This window comes from Neofelis nebulosa, chromosome 2, assembly GCF_028018385.1.
Source record: "Neofelis nebulosa isolate mNeoNeb1 chromosome 2, mNeoNeb1.pri, whole genome shotgun sequence".
NCBI classification, from domain to species: domain Eukaryota; kingdom Metazoa; phylum Chordata; class Mammalia; order Carnivora; family Felidae; genus Neofelis; species Neofelis nebulosa.
The window spans coordinates 9,859,171-9,880,744 of NC_080783.1; the positions used below are offsets into that span (position 1 = coordinate 9,859,171).

Here is a 21,574-nt window from a genome sequence, read left to right on the forward strand (position 1 = left end):
ACCCCTTAATTTCTTATTTTTGTTTAGTGGTTGCTCTGGGCATTAAAGTAGCTAATGACAGTATAATTCTGTCAACTTCCCTCCTCATTCTTTATTCTATTGTTGTTCTGTATTTTCCTGCTAAGTAGGTTATAACATCATAATTCAGCGTTGCTAATTTTGCTTTAAATAGCCAGTTGTTTTTAAATAAAGAAAAGAAAAAAAAGCATAGCTAGCCCCAAATGTACCATTTCCAGTGCTCTTTATTTCTTCCTATAAACTTGAGTTTCTATCTGTTATCATTTATATTCTGCTTTAATAACACTCTTTCATATTTTTATAGTAAGGTAGATATGTTGGCAACAGATTCTCTCAGCTGTTGTTTACTAGAAAATGTCTTAATTAACTCCCATTATTTGAAGTTATTTTCCCTGGACATAGAATTCTTGGAGATAGGTTTATTCTTTCAGTACCTTAATGAGATAATTTTATTGTCTTTTGCCTCCATAGATCCTAATAAAGAGTCATCTGTAATTCTTTTCATTGTTCAGTGTATGTATTTTGTCTTTTCTTCTGGATACTTTTAATATATTTTTTTTAATCTAATTTTTGGTGATCAGTACTTTGACTATGACATACTTGCTTCTTTTCTTTGAATTTACCCTTCCTGGGGTTCGCTGAGCATTATTGTCTCTGGCTTATTTTTCTACCAAAGTGGGAAAAGACTCAGGCATCATATCTACGGTCCAGACAGTAGAATGAATGAAGGGATAAAATTAAGTTGCATGCCAACTCTCTTCGAAGGACGTTTCTCAGAAGCAATCTCGAGAGGTTTCCATGTATATCCCATTATCCAGAATGTAGGTGCAGGCTTACATCTAGCTGCAGAAGAGGCGGGTGGATGTAACCATTACTGTGTGCAGCTTTGTGACCAGATGTGCAATTGCAGTGAAAGCAGAGGAGACAGATATCGGAGACCGCAAGCCCTTTGTGCTGAACGTCCTCTGCTACAACAGGCCCTTTTCTGCCAGCCAGCAAGTGACAGAGCTCTGACAGATCCTGGATTACGTGTTTTCACATTCTCGGCCCTTCTGCTGCACCCCAGACCTCGAGCGTTACAGCAACAAGTACCAGTCAGAAGCTTGGATTGTGGAATCAGACTGCCTAAGCCCAATCTCATCCCTGCCATTTACTAGCTGTGTAATGTTGGCAAGTTACTTGGTCTTTCTGTGCCTGTTTACCCATTTGAAAAGGAAATAATAGTACTTAGCTCATAGAATTCGTACTAGGGTTAAATGAGTTATTTTCGCTAAAACACTTGGAACGGTGCCTGGTATGGACAAGTGTTTTCCATTAACAGACACTGTTTCGGCAGATTGCCCTTTTGAGCCTGTGCAGAAATGCTGCCGGAGATGGCCCTGCCTCTCACCTCTTCCCTCAACTGTTTGCTCTAGGACCCCACCTCCATTTGTCAGCCTTACTGGACGACCCAATAGCTGTGCACGTGTTTTGAGATCAGCGTGTGAACACCGCTCGCTTCCAAAACACTCCCTCTTAGAGATATCCAGGGACTCCACCCTGAAGGATTCGTGCCCATGTGAAGTTCGATCACGTTGCAGAGATCGGCTGACAGGCCGGCCTCTCTCCCATGCCCTGACCACAGACTCTGGGTGTACAGGCAATTTGGAGTTTCCCCAGAACCACTGCTTAAAGGAAGGTGAATCCAACATTTATTGAGCCCCACCTGCCATCCTATTTAATCCTATGCAGCAGGGGTCATCCTTATTTCTCATGTAAGAAAATTAAAGCACAGAATGATTAAGTACTTTGCCCAAGGTCACACAGCTAGTAAGAAGATGCAAACTTTGGTTTCCTGGCTTTGCGTTTCTTGTGCTATGCAACTTTGTCTTTTTCTCTCGTGGGAAGGTCCTTTAAGAGGTGGCTAGGAAGATGTGAGTCATTTACAAAGGATGTCATGTCATTAAGAGGATGACAATTGCTTAGGTGATAGAAATGGAGAATTTTCTGGTCAAAGCAATGGTGTCTTAGCTTGAGCTTCTATGACAATACCATAGACGGTTGGCTTAAACAATAGACATTTACTTCTTATAGTAATGGTGGCTGACAATCGGAGATCAGGGTGACAGCATGGTCAGGTTCTAGTGAGGACTCTCTTCCAGACACTGGCCTCAAGTGTTAGCATCCACACCTGTGAATTTGGTTCCCATCTGTATGCATCTGACCCCTACTCCATGTCCTCTGCATCGTATCTCTTTCCCTGAGCACTAGATCTGTAGTCAAGTGAGTCCTGAACAACCAGGAAAGTGCCTCAGCTCAACACGCACAAAGCTGACTTCATCACTCTGCACTGGGAGTCTCCTCCTGTGTTTACCATTGCAGTTGGTAACAACACCATCCACACTGTGCCCCAGTCTGGAAACACATTATAATTATAGCTGCTTCTTACTGAACGCTTATTATTTGCCAGTCACTGTGCCAAATGTTTTCCAGAGTTTTTCATTTAAGCTTCATAAAAACCATATGTTGTAGGCATTATCATCCCCATTCCATGAATACAGAAACGTGAGGTCAAGATGATTAAGGACTTGCCCACAGTCCCACAGTTACTAGTGGGCAGAGATAGTATTCAGCCCCAGTTCCCTTTGGCTCCAAAGCCTGTGCTTAACGTTGGGTCACACAGAGAAGGCGCATATACACGGGCCCACAGACATGTTTTACTTGCCCGAGAAATGACTTACCAACAGCATTTTAATGTGTATTTATTTTTGAGAGAGAGAGAGAGAGAGCGCTCCAGAGTGTGAGTGGCAGAGGGGCAGAGAGAGAGGGAGACACAGAATCTGAAGCAGACTCCAGGCTCTGAGCTGTCACAGGGTTCGAGCCCACAAGCCAGGAGATCATGACCTGAGCCAAAGTCGGGTACTTAACCAACTGAGCCACCCAGGCGCCCCCCTCCCCCGACTTACCGACATTTTAAAATAGGAGGGGTTCAAACAAGAATCAAGATTTCAGATATTTCTTGAACATTCAGAAGATCTGGCAACTGGATCCACCTTCCAAATGGCACGGTTGGCCTCAGGTGAGTGACAGCCACCCACTTTGGAATGCACTCCAGGAGCATGTGTGCCGCAGTTTGCCACCGTCCCTCCCGCTCCTTGCTGTCTGTCTTCCAACAGCCCCACTTCCTTCATCAACACTACCTGCTTGACCCCTGCTGACGTTTGAATTTTTGGCTCCTGTTACCTGGTTTCTCTTCTCTTTCTTTCCCCCCGCCGTCTAATTGGTGCCTGAACTGACGGTGTTGCTCGTGAAAGCATTTATTGTCGGTCTCATGTTCTTCATCCCTATTGCTGCAAATTGTTCCTCATAACCTCTCACCCCAATTACGCTAGCAAACACCTAGTTTCCTGTCTCCGGTCTTGACCACCACTAATTCGCCCTCCACATTGCTTGCAATTAGGGAGATCAACAAAACGTGAATACATGATGTCCTGTGGCTTCAGAATGAAATGCGCCCTCGTTACTGAGGCACACAGGACGGTTCGTGCTCTGGCCTCTGACCAGTGCCCTCATTTATGTTGACTTTCTCACACTCCTCTTGGCCTTATTGAGATATGGGCTCACCCCAGTCACGACCCTTCACGTCTCCTTGCGTATTTACTATCTTTCTTCCTACTTGGGATATTCTATGTGGATTATGTGAATATCTGTAATGGAGTATATGGACTTGAATCTCGTGATTGCCTTTCTAAACTTTGTGTTGTTGTTGTTTTTTACATTTTGACTTGATCGATTAGTCTCCTATTTCTTTCTCCATCAAGGTATACACAGGATAGAAAACATGAGTCTTGGTTGTGTTTTTAGATCCCGACGGCTTCATTGGCCCATTGCTGGTTTCTGTGCCATGGAGCTAGTAAGATCTCAGACGTTGAATCCCAGCTCTGCCCTCTATTAGCTACGTAGACCTCCACAGGCTACTTCGTGTTTCTGATGTCTCATCATTAAGTAGAGTTACTCAGAGTTCTTTTATCGTACAGTTAGGGCGGGCTTAGATGACATGATGCACGTAAAGGCGTAGAACCAACCGTGCACGTGAGCCCCCAGTGGATGTCGTCTGCTGTTATTACCGTTTTTATTGAATTCGTTTATTCTGCATTAGATCAGGAGCGGTTTTGAGAGTTTTGCTACATATCCTTTTAGAACTCACAACATCTTTATGAAGAATATAATTTCAGCTCTTTTCTGGGAGAGGCAGCAGGTTAGAGAGGTCAGGCTCACCTTGGTCGCTGTTTGTCCTATGACAATACGTATTGAGTATCTCCTTTTCAGTCAGAGTAAAATGGAACACGTCTCATGAAAGATGGAGTTATATTCCACCCTAGGCCATGAAGGGACTCCTTGGGGAGTTCAAGGGTTATTAAAACTGATGTAGTACATTTTTAATATGATCTCTAAAATTAAAAAAAAAAGTACTGGGAACTTTATAAAATGTTGAATAGTATTGGATTTTGAAAAAAAATTTTCTATTCTGTTTGGAAAACTACCAGGTTGATTATGCCTATTTATGAGGGATGCTTCAGATAATTAAGTCTGGGAGCTATTTTTGTTTGTTTAATATATTCACCATGTCTTTAACGGTAACAACAGAAATTGCCAGCATTGCTAGGAGTTCTGTGTGAAGATGGGGAAATACAAACTTAAATGTAGACAAGAGAAGTTGAAGAGAATATTGGAATAAAAACTATTAGTAAAATTATTTAACTTTTGTTTCTAAAATTTGAACAACCTTCATTTAATTTTCAAGCTGCTCTTAAACTGGTAGAGGAAGGCTAGGTTTTACTAAAGCATTGTCAAGTCTCTGCATGGACACACAAACCTGCAGACCCACATATATGTACATATATTTTTTTTAATTGAGAAATACTGAAACATACGTACAGAAAACAGAATAGAAATCACCCACATAATTAGCACATTTATTTTATTTATATATATTTTAAAGTTTATTAATTGGGGTGCCTGGGTAGCTGAGTCGGTTAAGCATCCGACTTCAGCTTAGGTCATGATATAGCAGTTTGTGGGTTCAAACCCCACGTCGGGCTCTGTGCTGACAGCTCAGAGCCTGGAGCCTGCTTTGGATTCTGTGTGTCTCTCTCTTTCTGCCCCTCCCCTGCTCATGCTCTGTCTCTCAAAAATAAATAAACGTCAGAAAAAAAGTTTATTTATTTTAGAAGGAGAGCATGAGTATATGCGGGGAAGGAGCAAAGGGAGAGGGAGAGAGAATCCCAGGCTGGCTCCGCACTGTCAGCACAGAGCATGACTCGGTTTGAACTCACAAACCGTGAGATCATGACCTAAGTGGAAATCAAGAGTTGGACGCTCAATGACTAAAGCACCCAGGTGCCCCTACAATTAGCACATTTAATATTTTTAAAAATTTTAATGCTTTATTAAGGTACAATTTAGATATCATAAATTTCATTCATCTTAAGTATACAACTCGATGCCTTTTAGTAAATGTGTCACCGCAATGCGATATTGGAACATTTACATCAACCCCAAAGACTGCTCATGGCCAAAGTCAGTCCCTCTTCCCACCCAGCCCCAGGCAAGCACCGATCTGTTTTCTGTCTAGATTTGTTTTTTCTGGACATTTCTTATAAGTGGAGTCACACAATATGTGTTGGGTTTTTTTAAATGTTTATTTATTTATTTTTGAGAGAGAGAGAGCGCGTGAGCAAGCCTGGGGGTGGGGGCAGAGAGACAGAATCCCAAGCAGGCTCCACACTGCCAATGCAAAGCCCAAGCCAGGGCTCAACCCCACAAACTGTGAGATCATGATCTGAGCCGAAATCAAGAGTCGGAAGCTCAACTGACTGAGCTGCCCAGGTGTCCCTTGCCCCTGTGTGTTGTTTTTTTTAACTGCTTTCTCTTAGCTGGTGTCATTTTTTGAGGTGCAGCCACACTGTAGCAAGAGTAGAAGCTTAGCTCCCTTTTACTGCTGAGTAATATCCCATTCTGTGGATACAACACAGCTTATCCATTATGGTAACCAGCTTGAAAAAAGGTGTATGTTCAAGAAACCGCTAACCGTGGCTGCTTCTAGAGAAAAGAATGGGGTGTAGGGGATATTGGTGGGAGATTTTTTTCATTGTTTACTCTTTTATATGGGTTTAACTTTTTAAATTCAGAATTCTATCTTTTTTGAAGCAAAGCAAGGGACGTCTTTCCCCCAGCAATGTGTATGAAATAAGAGAAAGACGTCCACTTACCCCAATCCCACTTTCCTGAAGGTAATCATCATTAATTTATGTTTGGCATCTTTCTAGACTCTAGACACACTTTCTAGACACACATACATATACACCTGTATACTTGTAAATACTTTCATGTCCCTGTATGTCTGTACATCTAAGTAGTCCTGTGTCTTACATTTCAACAAACTGGAAACACGAGCTTAATATTTTAACCCACAGTCCGCAAAACTAAGAAAACCTGCCTTACCCGGGTCGTTGGGTTATCCGAACGCGGAAGCCGTTAAATGCATTGATCGGTTCACGGTGGGGGAAAAGTGAAGAAGTGTGGACCCGGTCTCCTAGCTATTCTGTGTGAACACAGTTTAATTTTTATTGTTTTAATCCTTCCCGGGGTCTGTGTTTTCCGGCAGGGTACTTCGGATCGGCCTGCGAAGAAAAGGTGGACCCGTGCGCCTCGTCACCGTGTCAGAACAACGGCACCTGCCACGCGGACGGCGTGCACTTCACCTGCAGTTGCAGCGCGGGCTTCACGGGGCCCACGTGCGCCCAGCTGGTGGACTTCTGTGCTCTCAGCCCCTGCGCGCACGGCACCTGCCGCAGCGTGGGCACCAGCTACAAATGCCTCTGTGACCCAGGTGGGTTCCCTCGTGCACCGCAGGTCTTTTCTGTCTCCAGCCTCAGACTTGTAACTCGTCGTTCGCATCCGAGCAGACGTTGGCTCGTCGAATGCGTTCGCTTGTACGTGTAACTGAACGCCGCTCGTTTATGACACACTTTCTCTTTAGGCTTATGGGTGGCAGGGCTTGTGTTTTTTTTCTTTGTTTTTTGTGTGTTTTTTTTTTCAGTTAATTGTTTTTATTTATTTTTTTCATTTTTTAAATATAATTTATTGTCACACTGGCTTCGATACAGCACCTAGTGCTCATCCCAACCAGTGCCCTCCAGAAAACACCCTCTCTCTCTTCGTGAGCAGTTCACAGTCATTGCAGAAAAATAAGAAAATCCAAGTAAGCAAAATGAGGAAAATTAAAAACAGGCTTAATCTCGTAACAGCTTAATTATTTTTTAACGATTTACTACAGGTCACTCCAGAGCTTTTACTGGATTCTGTGTCGTTTAATACTGTGTTCTTAGGTTAATGAAGAGTGTTTTTCCATCCTAATAGGCATAAAAAACAGGACGCAATCCATTTAGAATTTTCTCATCTATTTAAATTCTTACTCTGTGCACGGTATGTGTCATAGGACCTGTGACGCCCTGTGCAAATGTGCGAAAATCCCATCATTTATTTTCCAAAGATCCTCTGCATTTGACTGATTTTTTATTATTGTACATTTTGCTACTCCGAAGTCAGAGTGGGTCACCAGTCAAAATGTGTATCTGCACAACCTACCTGTGTGGTCTGGAAAGAACACACGTGGGCAGCTCTTCTGTGTCCCTTCTCTCCTGCCTGTCTCCACACGTGCATGAGCTAGCCCTACAGAAGGCTTTGAAGCGTGATTCCTCTCACAGGCGCCTGGCCCGTCGGTGTGGCGGCCACTTCCCCGGTTTTGCTTGAGTCCTGGTTCTGCTCGTGCCTTCCACCCAGATGCCTGCTCCCTGTCACCCCGTTTCACCTGTCATCTTCTCCTAGGCTGAATCAGCTTTCCGCCCCCTGAAGTCCCAACAGTCGGGGCACCTGGGTGGCTCAGTCGGTTAAGCACCCAACTTCAGCTCAGGTCATGATCTCTCGGTCTGTGAGTTCGAGCCCCCCCCATCGGGCTCTGTGCTGACAGCTCAGAGCCTGGAGCCCGCTTCGGATTCTGTGTCTCCCTCTCTCTCTGCCCCTCGCTGGCTCGTATTCTGTCTCTGTCTTTCTGTCTCAACAATAAACATTTAAAAAAATTATGAAGTTCAACAGTCACCTTCAATATCACTTGTCTGGTCTTTAAAACATATTAATTGTCCTTGCATGTGTCTCTCTCCCCACTGGGGGTAGGAGGAAGTTATTTTATCAGTAACCTTGTAGCAGCCCCAAACCTCCATGCAGTGAGCACGAATCTTCCTAGGTTTTGGGTGTTTCACATGTCTGGTCCTTTCAGTGCCCTCCCTGCAAGGTAGATGGCGTCAAGCCACATCTATTAAATGCCTCCTGTTTGCTTCAGTCATATCCCGGTGGCCACATACCCAGAAGGGGACTGAATGCAGATTCCAACCCAGGGGCCGTGGCTCCATGCCCAGAACATGCTAGGGGCACATCTCATACTCATGAATCAATGCAAGGAATTAGTAGGAATTGCAACTAAGCATGGAGGGGGGTTGAAAAACCTTTCTCATGTAAACTTCTAGTCCTCTGTTCTTCTTTTAAAACATTTTTTTAATGTTTATTTATATTTGAGAGAGAGAGAGAGAGAGAGAGAGAGCGAGCCAGTGTGAGCAGGGGAGGGGCAAAGAGAGAGAGGGAGACACAGAATATGAAGCAGGCCCAGGCTCTGAGCTGTCAACACAGAGCCCGATGCAAGACTCAAACTCATGAGCCATGAGCCATGCAAGACTCAAACATCATGACCTGAGCCCGAGTCGGACTCTTAACCGACTGAGCCACACAGGCTGCCCTAGTTCTCTGGTTTTCTAAGAAATCATGGGATTGACATTTTATGTGATGACATTATATATATATGATGAGGTAAATAGGTAACGGAGAGAAAAACAGTACATATTTGGAGAGAGCAAAAGAGAGAAATATTGAGAGATAGTGACTGATTTTAAATCGGCTCATGTAATTGTGAGAACTGGCAGGTTCTAAATCTTTAGTGCAGGCTGTCAGGCTGGAAACTCAGGCAGGGTGTCTATGTTACAGCCTTCTCAAGAAACATCAGTCTTTGCATTTAGGCCTTCAACTGGATCCGTCGATCCAATTCTGATGATCCAATGATCCAGTTCTCATCGACTGGATGAGACCCTCCGGCATCTTGGAGGGTAATCACTTGACTCAAAGTCTGCTGCTTTTTACAATACTAATCTCATCCAAAAAGTACCTTCACAGCAACTTTGTGTTTGACAAAATATTTGGGTGCTGTGGCTTAGCCAAGTTAACACGCGAAATTAACTATCACAGTAACATTTTTGGGTTTCCCATTAAACGTTGAGGTGAAGAAGGTTCTCCGCTTCTGTGGATGCCATGAGATGCCTTTTCTGTGCTTACACCCGTGCTGTCCTGTCAGAGCCCTGGTGGAAATGGGAATGGCTTTCCCAGTGGAAGGCCAGTTTTCTTCCACGTGCGTGGCAGTGTGTGTGTGCTGTGGAATGGGCCGTGCCGAGGAGGAAGCCCCGTGGTGCCCTTGCCTGCTGGGAGTACAGAGCTCCGAGACCGCTGGGCTTGCAAACAGAGCAAGCACGTGTTGTGCCGGGAAGAACAGTCTCACTCATGCCGTGACTCACGGGTGTGCTGCTCCCAGCCCTGAGCAGGTCAGAACACAGTCTGCGATTCCCCTCGCCAGCCAGCGGGAGCAGGATCTCTCCGTCAGGATCTTCCTCAGTAGTTCATTCCCAGTCTCCCTGGCGTTCTGCTTCCTGCAGGGAAGGAAAAATCAAACATTACCAACCCAGAAACCAGCCTTGTTTCCCCCTCCTCTTCTCCTCAGACTTCCTTTCTTAATCATATTAAAATTTTCTACTTAGTTGGCTTACTTTTATGTTTGTTTATTTATTTATTCATTTGTTTATTGTTAGAGAGAGAGAGAGAGTGCAGGGTAGAGGGACAGAAGGAGACAGAGAGAGAGAATGAGAGAGAGAGAGAGAGAGAGAGAGAGAGAGAGAGAGAGAATCTTAAGCAGTTTCCATGCTCAGCATGGAGCCTGACACAGGGCTTGATCCCATGACCGTGGGATCATGACCTGAGCCAAAAATCAAGAGTTGGATGCTCAATCTACTGAGCCACCCAGGCTCTCCTAGTTGGCTTATTTGTCACACTTTAAATGGAATGTAGTTATTTAATGATAAATGCTACTTTGTGTGGCTTGATAGTATTAAAATGTTGTTTAATACTATGGGGTAGAGTTTATCAGCATGTAAGAGGGGGGCTTACATGGGTCCTAAATAGAAAATAGATTTCCTGGTCTTTTCTCTTTCCACACTGGGAAGTGAGAACCTGTCTGTGAGATCCCCTCCCATTGACTCTCACCACAAGAAACTGACAGGACATCTCTGGGCCACAGTTTTTGTTTTTATGAATAACATCTTAGATGCTCGTCATCTCAACTGCACTTGTTGTCACAGCCTAGGTGGGGACAAGTTGCTGACTGTGGTCTGCCGTGTGTGTGAGGGCATTAAATGAGAGGCATGCGGCACATTTCCTGGCATGGAGTAGCTAAGAGCTCTTCCCCTTTCTTTCCATCCATGGACATTCCAGCATTTCCTCTTAAGCCGCGGAAGGGTAAAGTGTCTCCTGTTTAAAAATACCACTTTCTCCTCCTGCTTTCTACTCACACTTCCTTCATGGCCAGCTGGAGCATTTAGCTTGGTAATAGTGGACGTCTAGCCACTGAACGAAGAAGCATGTATCGCCTTCCATGGTTCCTTCAGTTATTAGGCGGTGTCCCCGGGGTAGAGCCTTGGAGTTCTGTCAGAGTGTTCTCTCATCGGACTTGGGAGATAAAACTGCTTTCAGAGGGTTTGCTTCCTCAGATCATTAGGTGACATTGTGTGAAATAAAAAAGGCATCTTAACATCTGGCAAGAATTTACATTTTAAGAGGTGAAAATGACAATCCTCTGAATGTGAAATTTTTAGTCTTAATCTTTTGGAGCATGTAATTGCTTTACCACTAGTTTGCATAATAGAAGAATCTCGTGAGAATAGGTGAAATTGGGTGTCTAGCTGAAAAGCGGCAATCCTGATCATCTTTATAGAGAGCAAACCGATCCCATTTCATAAAATGACAGCAGATTGAAATCATGTCAGGTTGATAATTAGTTCCCATCTGACAAAATGCCTTTTGGGTGACTGCAAATCAGACTTGCCAGGTGCTTTATTTTCAAACCTCATTTTTAGCTTATCAGGCTAGGGATTTCTGATGGGATTTTAATATTAAATAATAAAATGTCAGCGCTGAGTAATCACTGAAATATTATCTTGCGGTGACAATGTTAAGTGATAGGCCACACGTGCTCTAAAAAAATTGCAAATTGAAATCTCCTGAAGACTGGAGAAGGTGAGAGCGTGGAGCCCTGCAAACACTGTAGCAGGTGCCACGGTGGAAGGAGCTTGTCGGAGGCCGTGCTGTTGTCCTTGCAGGTGGGAGCCGTGGGGTCTCATGTGTTCTCAGTGCGATGGTGGCATCTGGAGATGCCATTTGGATGATGACCAACACTGGAAGGAATCCCTGGTTGGAGATGGTTTGCCTGAATTCATCAGTCTTGGCCCCTGTCTCATGAAATTGTTATTACTCTGACCTTGTTAGTTGAACTGAATTAACCGTGCCATTACAGAGTGTGCCTTAAGTTACTATTTAAAGAATTTAAAATATAAGGCATCAGAGGATTTTTACATGGAAAAAAACAGTTTTTTTTAAAAAAAACATTTTAACGTTTATTTATTTTTAAGAGAGAGACACAGAGCACGAGCTGGGGAGGGGCAAAGAGAGAGGGAGACACAGGATCCAAAGCAGGCCCCAGGCTGTGAGCTGTCAGCACAGAGCCCGATGTGGGGCTCGAACCCACAAGCCGTGAGATCATGACCTCAGCCAAATTTGGACGCTTAATCGACTGAGCCACCCAGGCGCCCCTCAAGTATCAGTTTTTATCTTGGATGCTAATTGACTGTCACAGATGAGACCAGGGACAACTTGCCAATCATGTATCTCTGGTGATTTTTCTCTACCAGAGGGTGGGTAACTCATTTAGATCATCCAGACTGTAAAAGAAAGAACGTTTAGACTTTTTTCCAAATAAAAAATTTTGAAGGAAATCGTAGGAATTTCGGGTGCTGCTTTTCCTACTTTCTACAGATGCCTCACGTGTGGGCTGCATCTCTGGTCTCTGTGGCCCGAAAGACAGCTGGTGCTGCTCCCTCTAAAGTCACACTTGTCAGTATCAGCACTCTGATGGTGTCTTCCGGAAACACAGTCTAAGATAAGACTTACCGCCTAGGATTTTAATAGCAACTCAATAGCAATAAAGAAAAAAAGAAGCACACCTACAAGATATGAAGACATTTAGCTCGCTAATGAATGTGTAATTGCATTTAGATTCTTGGATAAGTGCAGTGGACAACTTTCATCTTTTATGAACCAGGAAGCTTTATTTATTAGGTTCACTAAGATGAAGACAATTCTTGTGTTTAAGAAGCTCCAGGGGATTCCTGATCTACACATCACAGATCCCTGAGAATTATTGACTGTATACCTTAAGGTATCTCCTTTCCCCACATCCCAACCCAGTGGGCCAGTACCGTGCCCTTCCTTTGTTATATCTCAAAATGTGATATCTGCCCTCAACACTGGCATACCAACTAGGATCGTGTCTACCTAGCTAAGAGCTGTGGTAATGCTGCATGATCTGTACTCTTCCTAAGAAAAAAATTTAATTCTCTACGTTGACATCGTGGTGGCAGTAAGAAGAGAAGATGTCCCACTGACATCTGGGAGCTTGTTGGGCAATTACAGGTAGGCCTTCGAGGTGTTAGGAGCTGGCTGAGTGCTGTGCTCACAGCTGGGCCATTGTGTCTCCTGTTGGGCACAGGCACATAAATGGTCCCGTGGAAACTGACGTCAGACATGGTCACTAACAGGCCATGATAAAGTGAGACAGACCAGACCATTTCATAATTCTAAGTACAGACAAAACCAAAGTCACCATGCAATCCACAAAATACCACAACTCCTCTTCTTTCACAGATAAATTGAGGCCAGCCATTTCTTTATTAATTACAGCTTTAGCCTTGACCTAGCTTGCCCTTGACATAGATAAGATTCATTGAGATACTCAAACATAGAACTGCTCCCGCTTTGTGACAGCACCCACCCTAGAGTGAATCCTGCCCAAATCGTCCAACTAGAGTTCAGATCCTGTAAGTAGCATCTAACCCCCTTTTATTGAGACACCTCATGGTTCCCCTGATGTGCGTTCTACCTTGCCGCAATGAGTAATAGACCCAGCTTGTTCAGCTACAGGTGTATCTTTGGTAGCCTTTAGTTGAAGGGCACTGACAGTGCTTAATTGACTGAAATGTTCAAAATATCAAAGGTTCAGTCGATTAAAGTTTTGTATTAACAACAGCCCAGTCAGAACTTCCTGGACAGAGAGATATTGGGGATTTATATATCGGGGGAAGGACACTATGGAACACAGGTCCTGGGGGGCGGGTGTGGGACGGGGAGGAGAGGGGAAGTTCAGAGAACAGTTAGATGCACTTGGCTGCAGAATAAGATGCACGAGGTACAGTAATGAGTGGTGAGGCTGAAGTGCTCACTGGGGCACACGGAGAATCTAGACGCTGACTTTGGAACGTGAAGACTTGCAGACATTTTGCATTGTATGCGAACTGACCCGCGTTTTAGAAAGATTATTCTGATAGAATAGGGGGATCTCTGGGAAGGATGGGTGGTTCTAGGAAGAATGGGGAAGAAAGATTATTCTGATAGAATTCGATATTACAGATAGAATTACAATCCAGAAGGGCTGGTAAGACAGCAGGTGAGTCAGGAAGCTTAGGCAGGTGGAAATGAGGACTTAAACTTGTGGCTGTGGGAAGGAAAGATTGGACCTAAAATCTAGTCGACAGGTTGACTCGTCAGAGTTTGGATATCCGCCGAATGCAGGGAACAATGTTCTGAGTGGAGTCAAAGGTACCTCTCCGGCTTTAACTTGGGAAACTCAGAGTAATAGGGAGATGTGCAGAAGGAGCCTGTTTTGGTACACAGGCCAACAAAGGTGGACGTGCTATTAGGGAGTTGTTACCTAAGCCTGGGACCGGGTGAAGAGACTGAAACGAGAGGAACGAGGATGGGCTCCGGGGGTATCGGCGCTAGAGAAAGTCAAGACAACTACTGAAACTGTTGGGGGTGGGGGAAGGGGGCAGTTGGGGGGGTGTGGGAGAATTTGCAGGGAGGGGGCTGAGGCATCGGCAGCAGAGGCTGCCGGAGGCATCACTGAGCTGGGAGGGACACCGGGTGAGCAGCTCACCTGGGGACATTAGTGGCGGTGGGAGGAGAGGGCACTGCCCAGGGTGTGAGGAACGAGGCCACCGTGGGCCCAGGGTGAAACTGAGTCAGACTTGCCCACACCACAGGAGGCTGCGGAGCCTGCCCCAGTGGCGTCCACAGCTGTGGCCACGGCCATTCTTCGTCTCCATTTTGTTTTGATTTTAATTTGGGGGGCATTCAGGGAGAATTAGTGCTATTTGCCTTCTTTAGGCCAGTGCCCTGAGGGATCAATAGAAGGAGAGAAAAGGACACTAGTAACGAGTAAAGAGCACTTCACTGGTGGAGCATATGGAATTTTTATGAGATTTTTGATGTTAAAAATCTATTCACAAGGCTGCTTTTTAACCTCGCTTTACGTGGCTAATCCATATGTAGGAAAGCGTTGATGAGCTGGCCTTTAATTATGGTGGATTTCTGTTCCTTCTGCTCCCACTGCTCCGCTTAAAATTCAAATAGCCGAGAGCTCATTCGTGGCTGAACTGTTGTCGAAAAAGAATGAGATTTACCTACTGGCAGTAGGTTTTAGAATAGTCTGGGAGGACAGCAGACAGTGTTTTACATCATCTGACCTGGAACGCAGGTTAGAAATGGCAGCTGGTAACAGCTTGGTCACTAAGCAGTGCCTTTCCGAGGATGGCTCTATTTGAAGCAGTGCCAGCATGTAATTGCAGGAACTTCTCATAAAGTTCATGGCCATTGGGGTCACATGGGGATGTACTTGAAACTATTCCGTAACTAAGCCACTGACTCTTATTTTATTTTGTGGTTGGGAGTTATTCTGATCCCATTGCTAGTATTTTGGGGCCTGCTGAGAGTCTGGGCATCTGGAAGGTAGAATTGAAAGTCGGCATCCTTGCCTCTCTTACCAGCTGTGATGGGAAGGGGCCTGGCTAAGAGTTGAGCAGAGCCGAATTCAAGCCCCAGCTTTGTCACTGAACAGTTGTGCAGTCGGTCTCTGTTGGCCTTAGTTTTCTCTTCGACAAAATGGGGATAAACCACAAAGCTCAAATGAGGTGATGCATATGATCGTGCACTTTGAAATCTATAAAACAATGAAGCAGCCATGAAAATGTCAGCTATGCCTTTTTCTGGGGAAGATTGGTGAGGAATTATTAAATCTGTGCTGGGATTCTTCTCATATGAAGTTCAAGGCTAGAGTTGGAGTGGACGTGGGATCCGTCTTCATGGCCATAGTGGATACAGGTCCACTTCTAGGATTCAGTGATTGCTTGCGGCCTTGGCTCTCGGTGGCTGCGGTGATAAACATTTAAGTGTCCGGTGCTGGGCAGAGCTCTTTAAGTGGAATGGTCACTTGGATCCCATAGTCCTTAAGTAGTGGGACCATGGTGGTTGTCATTTCTGGGCCCGAGATGACAGAGCTAGTTAAGGATGAAGCTGGGGTTGGATCTGGGCAAGTGGGATCCAGACCCCAGGAAATGGGGTCAAAGTCTGTGGCTTTGACTCACCAGTGGTACCTAAGGACTGAACAGTGAAATATTTTAACCAGATTTTCTAAGCGGTAGTTGTCTTAATAGCTGCCTCAAAAGAACACATAAAGTTGGGATTCATCAGGGCGTTGATTCAGCTATACTGATCCAGGCAACGCCCTTTATCCAGGTGGCTTTGCCTAAGTAGCTCCCATCTGTGAGAATTGCCTGCATCCAGACTCTGCGCCCGTCACTTGACAAATATTCTCTCTTACTTAACCCCAGGTCATAGCATGCCTATTTTTTTTTATTCAAGGATGAGGAAATCGAGGCAGGGAGAGTAAACAACAGGTGGGAGGGGTCACAGAGCCACAGATTTAACTGGGTTTACCTAAGCACTGAAGCTCTTGAGTGACAGGTAGACTCTCAGCAGGGGCCTCCTTGTGGTCCCCCAAGTTGTGTGTGAAGCTGGGCACTCACCGACATCTGTGCCAGTCACAAGAAGAGGTTTCCAGACCCCGCTCGTCCCAGGACAGCTCCTGAGATAAGGCCTGAAAAGCGTCCTTGGCTGTGGTCTAGTGAGTGGCTCTTGACCACTAGTCCCTTACTTTCTAGCACAGAGAAGCACAGTTCTGGCTTTCAGAAAAGTGACCCGCTTGTGGATAGTTGGGCCCCTTCCGCTTTTGATACCCTGAAGGCTCAGCTGTTTCGAAAACAATGCCAAGGGCTCTTTGGGACGGAAACTTGTGACTGCATCTCACCTGATGTCTGCTGGCTGCACTTATTTAAAGAAACTGCTCTCTTGTGACTCAGATGAGAAATGCAGACCTGCCATGTGACAAATGTGTCCCCCTTCAGCATAGGGGACCTCTCTTGATTGGTGCTTCTCACTCCCGGACTCTCCAGCTCCTAGGAGCAATTTCACCTTTTTTTCTTCCCACCAGAATCTGAAAGTCTCTTGCATTGATTGTTGTAGGCCACGGAGGCCTTGGATGCTGTTTCTTTTCACCCGGCTCTGGTAATGTCCCTGGAATGTTCTTTCCTCTTCATATTTGGCCTTGGTTTTTAGTTCTTTGCCTCGAGAGAGCTCGGATGTTCTACCTTCCAGTGTCACTCCTTCCCACGGGAGTGGTTCGGTGGCATTGGCCTGTTGTCCCTCTCAGTAGTGGAGGATCAGCTAGGCTTCAGATCCCCAGGGCTGGTGACCCTGTGACAACGTGCTGTTGTAGGTGATGTCGGAGATGTACGGTGACTGATGGCAGCCCACGTCCTGAGTCCCAGATACACAACCCGAAAGGAGACCGAAAACCGACGCTTTCTTCTGGTCTTTCAGTCTTCACTGTGCTTTTAAATTCTTTATTGATTTGAATTTCTACACAAAGCTGCGGACAATGCACTGCATTTCTTCCATTAGTTTTCTATCACAGTCATTAATTTTCAACGTAAGGGCACACGATGAAAGTTGCTGCATATGCCGGGTGCTTTTACAGAATTGCTTCAGTTCTAATGAAGATTCAGAGCCCTTAGGTTTGCCTGCAGCAGAGTGATACATAATCTGTTTTTCAGTCCAGCACATTGTCAACTCAGAGCACTTGCTGATTTTGCAGAGCGGTGTGTCCTGTCCCGGGTCACCGGGGGCTTCCTTACGTGGTGTCACAGTGCTCCCATTGGCTTTACAGGAGTTGCCTACAGAGATCATTAGCTGTTTGGACTGAAATCTTAATGAAATGTTCATGATGATTATCAGGATCGTGTTTCATTTTTTTTCAATACCAGATGGTTTTTATGATCTATATCAGAGTGAATGTCCGGGGTTTAATTCATTAGTAAAAGTATACCTTTTAGATTGGATAAGCCCAACTGAAAACAAGTGTGGCCTAAGGAATATGGACAGCCTCGTGGTTTGATTTTGGGACAGTTTTCCTTCATCCATTACCTCCCCAAAATACCTTTTCTAATAGTTCCCTGATGCCTAAAATTTTATGTGTGTGGTTTTATTCCTTTAAGTTAGGCAATGTCTCTGCTAATTAAACCTCTGTATTAGTTAGTTACTGCTGCATAACAAAACATTCCAAAATCTGGTAACTTAATACAATCTTTTATTGCCTGTGATTCTGTGGTTGATAATTTGGGCAGGGCTTAGCTGGGAAGTCTCTTCTCTGCTCCACGTTGTGTTAGGTGTGCTCACTCATGCTTTTGTGGTTGTCCAGCAAGTTAGCCAGAGACTGGCCAGTCCTGGACGACCTCATGCACATGTCTGGTACTTGGCTGGAATGATGGGGAGCATCTGGGCTAAATGTTGCTCATCATCCAGCAGACCAGTCTAGGCTTCTTCACATGGCAGCAGGGTTCCAAAAGCAGCAAGGGAGGACAGGCACATTTTCAATGCACATTTTCAGAAGTTTCTTCTTCTGTTATGTTTGCTAACATCTCACTGGTGGAGTATGTCATAGAGCCAGGTCTGTAGCTACAGAGAATTTGTGGCCACCATTTTTTTTCTTTTTGTAATCTACCATAATCTTAAACCTAAATATGTGAGGAATGTGCATGAGTTTAATATATAAGAACAGATTTGAGGAGAAAGATAGTTGAAAGACAAAAAAAAGTGTGTAGTTATGATTGAGTGAATGAGATGAGGTCCCACTGAACTTGTCTGCCCCAGGAATAAGGAATATCTTGGAGACAACTGCTTTCCCTACATCATAGCTTCTTCATAGTTCTGTGTGGATTGAGCCTCATCTCTCCTTTATTTCAAGGAAGTCTCATGTTCTACGTACATTATTCATACACATACTCAACTAGGATCTACGCTTTTGATTTTTCACTGCTTTATAACTTCTTTATTGAATAAATTCCCTATTTTTAGGCATCCTTAGTGATCACTTAGTAGAGGCAACAGGAACAGAACTCAAGATTTACTCAAATAATCTAGTTCCCACTCCAGTTCATTTGAATTTATAAATCGTGTTTGCAATCCAGTTGCGTCAAGGTACAGTAGTTCTGGTGGTTAATTTCCTCCATGAAGTTCTTTTTCTTCCCCCTTAATTAATAACTTTATTTTATGTGTTTCTGTTTCTAATTTTGAATTTATTTTTTTTTATTATTATTTATTTTAAGAGAGAGAGACAGAGAGAGAGCGCGAGAGAGCAAGAGAGTAGGGGAAGGGCAGAGAGAGAGGAAGACAGAGAATCCCAAGCAGGCTCTGCACCATCAGCACAGAGCCCCGTGTGGTGCTTGAGCTCAGAAACCATGAGATCATGATCTGAGCTGAAATCAAGAGTTGGACACTTAACTGAGCCACCCAGGCACCCCTCTTGTTTTGAATTTCTAATGTGAAGAAAGTACAAGGGATAATATACAAAACTGTGTAGCCATTAGCACACTTTTTAAAGTTTTTATTTAACTTCTAGTTAGTGAACCTACAGTGTAATATTAGTTTCAGGTGTACAGTATAGTGATTCATCACTTCCACACAGTAGCCGGTGTTCATCGTGACAAGCGCACTCCTTAATCCCCATCACCTATTTCCCCCATCCCCCACTGACCACCTTCTGGTAACTATCCGTTCTGTAGAGTTAAGAATCTGTTCTTTCTTTGCCTCTTTCTCTCTTTTTTGCCCCTTTGCTTATTTGTTTTGTTTCTTAAATTCCACATACGAGTGAAATCATTCGGTATTTGTCTTTCTCTGACCGACTTACTTCACTTAGCCTTATCCTATGTAGTTCCATCCACATTGTTACACATGGCAGGATTTCATTCTTTTTTATGGCTGAATAATATTTCCTTGTATGTATCACAGCTTCTTTATCCATTCATCAGTCGGTGGATACTTGGGCTGTTTCCGTACAGAAATTGGCTGTCATAGATAATGCTGCTGCAAATGTAGGGGTGCATATGTCCCTTTGAGTTAGTAATTTTGCGTTCTTTGGATAAATGCCTAGTAGTGCAATTGCTGGGTCGTAGGGTAGTTCTATTTTTAACTTTTTGAGGAACCTCCATACAGTTTTCCAGAGCGGCTGCACCAGTTTATGTTCCCGTCAACAGTGCACGAGGGTTCCCCTTCTCCACGTCTTCTCCAACACCTGTTGTTTCTTGTGTTGTTGATTTTAGCAATTATGACAGTGTATTTACTTTAGAATAACAGTGGCTAAGGAGGAGGTTGGAGGATTGCTTTGCATTGTGCCTTCCATGAGAAGGAAAGCAGATATACCTAGGGAAAAAAAAATCTACCTTTGCACTGTGGAGTCCATGTACCAGAATTTTCTGGAACAGTCTTTATCACAGTGTTTTGTTTTCCAACACACAAGTCCTTTGGTACTAAGCTATGTGTCCGGGGGGCCCGCTCTTATCATTGGAAACAGCTTAACTTTGTCAGATCATGTTTCTCAATTTTTGGTTTGTAAAAATTATTGTAGATTGTCTGCCATTTTTATTCTTCTTTTTGATTAAAAAGTTTTTCCCCAGATTTTTTTTGGATATGACTGCCATATAACATTGTGTAAATTGAGGATGTACAGTGTGTTTATTTGATACGCTTACATGATATTGTTAAACGATTACTACCATAGCAAAGTTAACAGCATCACATCACCTACTTACTAGTTATTTGTGGCAAGAACATTTAAGATCCTGCTTTCTTAGCAACTTTCAAGTATGTAATACAGTATTATTAAATAATCACCCTGCTGTACATTAGACCTCAGAACTCTTTGCACCCTTTAGCCTATGTCTCCTTAGCCCCAGGAAACCACCCTTCTATTCTCTGTTTCTATAAGTGCTGTCTGCCATTTTCTGATGGTATTCCCTTAGCTAAAATGATATTTCCATGGGTTTAGGAACCTGGATCAGAGGTGTGGGGAGAATTTCACTCACTAATCTGAATTTAGGCTTGCTTCTCCATATTCTGATTGGGGGTATATGACTCCCAGTCCTACAAGGAGAAAAAAAATGTTTGCCACTTCTATACCCTTGTTACTTTCTCTCATTCTGGCCTTTCTTTTCAAATTTGGCACCTGCTGTCAGCTTGGGATTCCTTTGTATTGCTTTATTCCCTTAAGCAAATAGGAGAGGAGTATAGTTTCCATTTAGTCTATGCACCTGTGGTTGGTAGGTCATCCGACCACGTTTCACTATTGTTTATTTATATGCCTATGACTGGTACATGTTCTGACTGTGTGTTTTGTGGTTGTATTTGATATGCTGAGGGAAAGCCATAGAGAATAAATATTACTGTGCTGTATCTAGCACCTGCCATAGATAACTCCTACCACTTCCCTGCCCTTTTGAGAATCAGAAATTGTAGGAGACGTACGCTTTGCTATAGCTCAGTGGCTCTCAGACTTCAGTGTACATTAGAATCACAAAGAGGGCTTCTTAAATCAGAGTTCTGGGCTCCGCCCACAGAGTTTGAGTCAGCAGGTCTTGGTTGGGGCCTGAGAACTTGCATTTCCCACGAGTTTCTAAGGGATGCTGATGATGCTGGTCTTGGAGCCACATGACAAGAATCACTGGTATAGTGTGATGAATAGACACAGGTCCCTTTGAGGGCGAATACCTCCAAAGAATATTCAGTGATAATTGAGTAAGTGAATTAAAATCAAATTTAAGCAATAGTTTGTGAAATAAATTTAAATAGAATGAAACATTCAGAAAACTTTCCTGTGCTTTAACGTTTAAAAATTCTTCTTTTAAGGATGCCTGAGTGGCTCAGT

At 44.0% G+C, this 21,574-nt stretch overlaps 1 protein-coding gene across 1 annotated transcript in view; it reads left to right on the forward strand.

Annotated features, from left to right (window-relative positions):
- DNER (delta/notch like EGF repeat containing) overlaps nt 1-21,574 on the forward strand; it is a 319,639-nt gene that overhangs the window by 245,828 nt on the left and 52,237 nt on the right. Inside the window, exon 8 of the mRNA XM_058702317.1 lies at nt 6,665-6,889. Coding sequence (XP_058558300.1) covers nt 6,665-6,889 — 225 coding nt within the window. The remainder of the gene's footprint in view (nt 1-6,664; nt 6,890-21,574) is intronic.